This window comes from Malus domestica, chromosome 15 (genome assembly GCF_042453785.1).
Source record: "Malus domestica chromosome 15, GDT2T_hap1".
NCBI lineage: Eukaryota > Viridiplantae > Streptophyta > Magnoliopsida > Rosales > Rosaceae > Malus > Malus domestica.
The window spans coordinates 41281777-41288788 of record NC_091675.1 but is presented as its reverse complement, the minus strand read 5'-3'; the positions used below and the strand labels follow the sequence as shown (position 1 = coordinate 41288788).

The 7012-nt window shown below is 38.7% G+C and overlaps 2 protein-coding genes across 2 annotated transcripts; both read right to left on the bottom strand.

The window, feature by feature from the left end:
- Positions 1-321: 321 nt before the first annotated feature.
- Positions 322-885, bottom strand: LOC103401719 (E3 ubiquitin ligase BIG BROTHER-related). The gene has a single exon (XM_008340439.4). The coding sequence runs from the start codon at positions 883-885 to the stop codon at positions 322-324; it is 564 nt and encodes a 187-aa protein (XP_008338661.2).
- Positions 886-2531: 1646 nt separating this feature from the next.
- Positions 2532-5702, bottom strand: LOC103401720 (proteasome subunit beta type-3-A). Its single transcript, XM_008340440.4, has 7 exons — positions 5263-5702; positions 4970-5151; positions 4770-4877; positions 4557-4646; positions 4271-4355; positions 3550-3644; positions 2532-2912 (listed from the first exon to the last, which is right to left on the bottom strand). Exons 1-7 carry the CDS (start codon positions 5266-5268, stop codon positions 2864-2866), a joined length of 615 nt encoding a protein of 204 aa, XP_008338662.3. The 5' UTR covers positions 5269-5702; the 3' UTR covers positions 2532-2863.
- Between the last annotated feature and the right edge of the window lie 1310 nt (positions 5703-7012).

The window sequence follows — 7012 nt, the reverse complement described above, 5'->3', positions numbered from 1 at the left end:
AAATGAAGTAGCTTTTGTGAAAAAAAAAAAAAAAAAGCCAAACTGGGCCTTAGTTGCAACTTGCAACCTCAATATGCAAAGTTTTACAAAAATTATTTCAGTGTAGAGAGAAAATTATTGATAAAGGATATCCTATGGTCTTTTATTTCTTCATTCATTACCAAATTCCAACTAATTACACCATTCATTACCAAATTCCAACTAATTACACCATTCATTACCAAATTCCAACTAATTACCTATAACTGAAACACAAATTTTGTACATTTACACTTTGCAATCAAACCCATAAAATAAAATGAAATGCATAACCCTAATTATTTATAAATTCTTGGTCTTGGATGATGAGGATGGTGATGAAACTTCTGTGCTGCAAATAGGGCAACTCTTTTTAATCTGAAGCCATTGGCTTATACACTCCCAATGATAAGGGTGTTCACAGGACAATGCAGCTAATGATTCACCATCTTCATATTCGATCTGACAAACCACGCATCGATCGATGCTAGTCTCGCTCTGATCGACCGCTAATTTGCAGGTGTAGGGATGCAAACATGTAGAAATCTCACTGCTGGGAAGTCCTCTTTTTTCTTCCCCTATGAACTCTCCAAGTGCTAACAATTCCTCATAAGTTAGTTCATCCACGTCCAAATCATCCATTTCTTGGTCGCTACTGCTGCTGCTGCTGCTGCCAATTTCTTCGTCCTCAAGAAACCTGAAATCACCAGCATCAAATTCTCTGCTTTGGGAGAAAGCAGCATTGTCTGGATCATAGTTTTCATTAGAGGACGAAGAAGCATCATCAATTTCAGCATCGTCTTCTTCACTATCGCTTTCTATGGTTTCGAGCATTGTGTAGGCTTGCTCTTGCTCTTGCATAGCCATGGCTAGAATGAAATCCGCGCTCACTTGGTTGAGTTCGGTGAAAGGGGTCCTCTGGGAAGATTGTTTGGCTCGTTCTTCTTCTCCGTCCATTGAAAACTACGATCAATCTCTTCCAGAAACGCAGTGTCAAAAACCAGGTTCATTCGAGATATATGAGGGGAAACTATTGGATTATTTTTATGAGGTTTCTTGAGAGAAAAGGCAACGTCCCTTGGAAGCAATGGGAAACCTATTCCTCATGGACACAAGTATTCCAGATTCCTAGTTCAAAGTCGTGTGCCAAAGAGAATGATCTCCCATAAGTTACAACTTCTTAGTCCAAAATTTTGGGCTCCTAGATTGTGACTTGTGCCCAACGCAATCGGCAATTCCCTCTCCGCTGGGCAAAGGCAATCCTCTTGTCAACTTGTTCATACACACATCCATGGTCCCCAGAATAATTAATTATGAGGTTAATTAAGCAGATGATTAGCAGAAGGCCTTTAATCATAAAGTGATTTTCTATTTCTAAAGACTAACATAACTCTCGTAGTAGAAGAACAAGCGATTAGACCGAAAACTGTTTCGGTGTTATCTTTTGTTTTCGTTTAAGAAATTGTGCGAGATTACCTTTGTGTTCTTGGTTTCATGGGTTGATTCAAGGTTTCTTCATGTCTACTTAATGTGAAACGGGAGGAACTCGTGAATAGAGGAGAGAAGACAATCTAATTATAAAAGGTTCAAGTATCGTTAGTGTTTAAAATATCGGTATCTGTAGAAATATCGACATGCAAATTTGTGGAAATAACGACGGATATGTCGAAATTGATATCGGTTGCTTTCGATGGAAATGATGGAAATTTAAGATGAAATTTTAAGAATGATCAAACATTGGTTTGGACAAAATATAAGAGACTCTCCAATATTTAACAAATGTGTCAGAAATACCGACGATATCTGTCGATTTTAGCCTAAACTTAAGAGTTTGTCCGATATGAGGTGAAATTTAGACTTCCCCCATTTCCATATATTTCTCTGATTTTTTTTTATACTTCCATGAAAATATCTCATATCGAAAAAATATTAAACATTGAGTATTGTATATTACGCAATGTAACATGAGATCCACATAAATTTTTTTTTTATAATTTTATTCAATACAGTAATGGTGGAAAAGTCAGGAATCAAGTCGTTGCGATATTTGAAGTAAACAGGTCAAAAGAATTCAACCAATCCCATATGGGTCTATGATGTATAGCATAATAATGTTCGTGTAAAACGGTGGCTGGGTGAAGGAATATGCTTATTTGCCACCACGACTTGCGTATGCCACAAGCGAAGCGATGACACTTCCATCGAACTAGTTGAGAATGTTGTGAAAGAGTTGCTGAATAGACGCCAGACTTATCCATTCCTGATAAAAATATCAAGTTTCTCCCCAAAACATTGCTCTCATGGACCTTGTAGCTCAGTTGGTCAGGAGCTTCCACCCCTACACCCGAGTTTCAAGTTCGATTACCCCTCTCCATATGCCTTGCTTACGTCAAAAAACGAAAATAAATATCGAGCTTATCCGGTACCGATTAACACGTAACGCAAGACTTTGGTTAACAGCATGTCTTTCACCATAGCACCACCTCTACGAAACGGAACTGAACACAAGAGAGTAACATCATGTGTTTCGAATACGCACCACGAATAAATTCGAGATAATGCTTAGAAACAGCAAATACATCTGGATAAATTCGAAAACTGTTTAGAAACATTCATGAGCGTACCAACTGAAACATATTTGAATTCCCGGCATTTTCTTCAAGTGACCTATGATCCCACTGTCTATACTCGTCAAAGTACATTAAATCAAAACATAACAAGGGGCCGATGATCGCCAAGAACGCTTATGTCTCCTCATTCACGTCAAAGCTACATAAACACTTGAGGAAAAGATGCAGCCTGAACAAAATGCCAGGAGGATTCACTAAAAGGCATGCCAGCGAGGTCAGTCCATCCTTCCCTTCAAGATCTTCTCCTGCACTTCAGTTGGTGTTCTGCAGAAAAATGAATGCACGTGTCAAAACGGCTAGTGTTACTTCTCACATAAATGGAGGGAATTAAATGACCCTCACAAATCTTAATTACTGTGAAGTCGTAACATAGGGAGATTAAGGATATAAAGAACATCAAGGAAAAATCAACAACAAACCACCAAATAAATTGATTCCTGAGATTCCAAATAATGTTAACCAGTTATGGAATTAGGTTTTATTTACGCTCTACTGTATCACCAACATGATAACTAATCCAAATGTTATGGTAAGAGTAGCCACTGGTCACGACAATGTAGCTTTAACCTTCAGGACAAACAACATTCCTCGATTTCACATAGCATTAATCATATTATGTAAAGCACAATGTTACAGTGTTTCACAATTATTTCCCTGATATCATGTTCAGCTGAAGTATATATAGCTACTTGCTTTATTTGGCAGGCAAAGAGATGGAATAAATGATTCGAATCCTATACCAGCATCTTAAAGAATGAATGACAAAAGGAACAATAGAATCTTACATTGCTTCAAGAGACATTCGCTCTCTATGTACACACCTATCTTCATTTATAACACTGTTTGTATAGAAATTGCGTGATAAGAATATCTGAATAAGTACAGAGAATGTAAGGCTTACACGACAAAGATGTGGCCTCCCCAACCACTCAGACAGTCTCGATCTACTGATGAAAGCAATGCTTGAGAGACAGTCTCAAACAATTCCTCTGGTTCCTGATTGACAATTGGTAGACAAACTGCTGTTAAGAGGCTTAGAGCTGTTCTCATTAGTAATAAATATAACAAAGGAGATGGACATTTTAGCGGTACTAGGAGCACACATTATCACAATGATCTAATCGATCAGACAGCAATAAATTTTCAGCCCCACAGAATCCTCTACACGATTATTGAAGTTCAGTTGGCAATGGAGCCAACTGTTTATCTCTATATATGCTTTTATTTATGTAGCATTTCCCTTGAATTATATTGCCCCTTCCCCAACTCCTTTCAGTAGTAGCAACACACACACACACACACACAAACAAAAGGGTGCAACTAATTGGAGATCTCCAGCTTGTTTTTTCTCTTGATTTCAATGGCCCCATTCTCAAAGCAACAACACATCTATACCATTAAATATGAATCACACTGGCCTGAGACAGCATGTCACAGTTACGTGCCTGAATGTTCATTATATATGGGAGACATATGATTCAACAGAATATCTAAAGCACCTAAAACTGAAATTCTCATATCTGAAGAAGTATATAAGTGGATCAACGGCAACAACAACCAGATCAAATAAAATATTGACCAACCATTGACAAAGCTAGTGCAAATTGAATAGAGAAACTAACCATATCAGGCTTGAACATTGCCTCACAAGCACCATAAAGGGACTCGGATGCAGTACCAGCAACAACAAAGTCTTTTGCTAGTTCCCTACATATACAGAACACAAGTAACATCACAACAAGAAGCAAAATCCACATAAACACATAAACAAAATAGAAGTAGCAAGCATGAATATTTATCCTATTTGGGAAGATGAAGAAACAATTTTGAAGTCCTTAGCATATGGGCAGCTAAAAAGTTATGAGAAAGTCGAAAAAGAAAACGAGTGAAAGACAAAAAATAACTTACTTGGCTCCAATTGAATCCATAGTACAGATGAAGGGTTTGTCTTCATCACCTAACCCAGCAATTACAGGCTGAGTGAAGTAGGGACCAAACCTAAATCACAAAAAGGAAGACAAACCTTTTAGTTCCTCATCACATTAGGCTCAAGTAATCAATACCCATTAAACTTCCTATGTACGTATAAAAAAAAGGATCAGATTTGAGCAAATTCCAAACCTTTTCTCATACAGAATAGCCGAAACGAGGCTCGCAAAAGTCTCGGGCTTCATATCCCTCTCCTCACGAAGCTGGTACAGCTTGTGCCGAAACATGAGCCTCTGATACCTTCAAGTTCACACCAAAATCCCCAAAAATCACATGAAAGAACGCAAAAATAATATAGAGAGTGAGAGAGAGAGAAAGAGAGAGAGATGTACAGAGTCTGAGCGTCCGTGGCGAGGCCGGAGAGGCCGATGAAGAGCCTATCATGGACTTGGCTAATCCTCTTGAAGTCGGTGGCGACGGTCTGGAGCTGAACACCGAGGCGGCGATCGCTGGCGATGGCGAAGCAGTTCTTCCCCACCATTGCGACCAGTGCACTCCCATTGTACTCGAAGATCTGCCAACCAAAATTTTGAAAACAAAAATCAAAATCCCCCGTTGGGTAATTACGAAAACCCTAATCAGCATATGTGCGAGTAAAGAATCAAGCTTTGCATCTTCAACTTACCGACATCGGAGAATTAGGGTTTCTCAAAAATCAGAATCGAAATCCAATTGCTTTCACAGACAACTGAAAAGAGAGGGAGAGAGAGATCGTTTCGTTCGTGCAAATGCTTTGCGCACAAGAACACTAAATTATAGGTCGCTTGATTTCTTCTGCGTCACTCCAGCTCTTCCTTCCAGTGTTTGTTTTTCTTTTCTTTTCTTTCAGTTGTTTGTATTGGGTCAAAATTCTACATATGGGCTGTGCCAATCTCTTATATATCAAAATATTAGATTGGGCTAGGTGGAGGCCTAGCAAATCAAGTTCAAATGATTCACTCAAGGGCGCGTCTAAGGTGCGCACAATTCGTGCAGACCACAATCTGATGGCTGAGATTTGGTGAGCTCCCTGTAGAACCGATTCAAACGGGTTTGGTTCCTCATAAGTGCAGATTTAACTTACACATCTAAGACCTACCCCAACTATTAGACTAAAACTTAAATTTTAGGGTTTAAACCTACCCAACTTGTTCCAATCATTGGGCCAAATATGAGTTTTAACTCTAAACTCTTCTTTTGGGGCAAATTTAGCCTAAGATTCCCCTCGGGTTAGTGTATTAACCTACCATATATGTGTATTTCTTTTTAGTTTTATATTTATAAATTCATTGAATCCAACGACTAAAATCTAATAAGATCTAATTTAACGGTTAAAAACAAATATAAGAAGAGATGGCCAAAGGGCTGAAACTTGGCCTAGTGGGTCCTTTTTTTTTTTTTTACCCAACCCTCTATTGGAGTTGGGTTTTGGAGCATTTCGAACTGAAATTTGGCCTATGGCCCTATAGCCATCTCCATTAGAGATGACCTTGTAAACACGAAAAATTTCTGAAATGAAAGAGACAAGAACAACGTGCACAAAATAATATTTTGTATTTGATGATTTTGGGTTACAATCTCTCTCAAATTTGATCATCTGATTCGATCTCCGTAAGGTGTATATTCGTGGATGTGCGATTGATCCAGGGGCCGTCGAGGCTTGATCTTAGATGAACGGTTGAAAGTTTCTTCAAGGGCCGTTGAGGCTTGATCTTGAATGACGGTGATGAACGGATCTTCAAGGGCTTTTGGGCTTGATCTTGAAGGACGGTTGGATGAACGGATCTTTAAAGCTTTTGGGCTTGATCTTGAAGAACGGTTGGATGTGTGGATTTGTTGATATTGTTGATCCAAAGGGTCGTTGGGGCTTGATCTTAGGATGAACGGATGATGAACGATGAACACTTTCTTTAAGGGCCGTCGGGGCTTGATCTTGAATTGGTGGAAGTTCCTTCGAAGGGCCGTTGGGGCTTGATCTTGAAGGTTGAGTTGACGAAGAACGAAGAGAGCTTTCTTGATCCTTCGGGATTTACTTGGGAGCTTTAGAGTTTCAGAGCTTCAGGGTTTGGTGTAATGTGAATTGGTTATGAATTTTTTTTTCCCCCAAATGAATGAATTAGCCTTCTATTTATAGAATTCCAAAACTTGATTTTTGGGATTAAATAATCAGATGAAATAAATCATTTCTGCCAGGTGTTGACACGTGTCCTGTTTGATGACTTCTCCAACTTATTTCGATTTTTTATTTGGACACACGTTACATGTAAAATTTATGTAATACATGAGCGTTGAAACTTTGATTTATCGGTTAACATTTATTTACCGAAATTTCGATGTCTACAAATGCCCCAACTTCAAGGCGCGTCGTATACATGTGCTTGTCACGTGTAGGAGAT

Coding starts and splice junctions, on each gene's coding strand:
- LOC103401719 (XM_008340439.4), bottom strand. CDS start 885: ATGGCTATGCAAGAGCAAGAGCAAGCCTACACAATGCTCGAAACCATA.
- LOC103401720 (XM_008340440.4), bottom strand. Junction 4,878..4,969: donor GCCACGGACGCTCAGACTCT/GTACATCTCTCT, acceptor GTGAACTTGAAG/GTATCAGAGGCTCATGTTTC. Junction 4,647..4,769: donor GCTATTCTGTATGAGAAAAG/GTTTGGAATTTG, acceptor TTTGTGATTTAG/GTTTGGTCCCTACTTCACTC.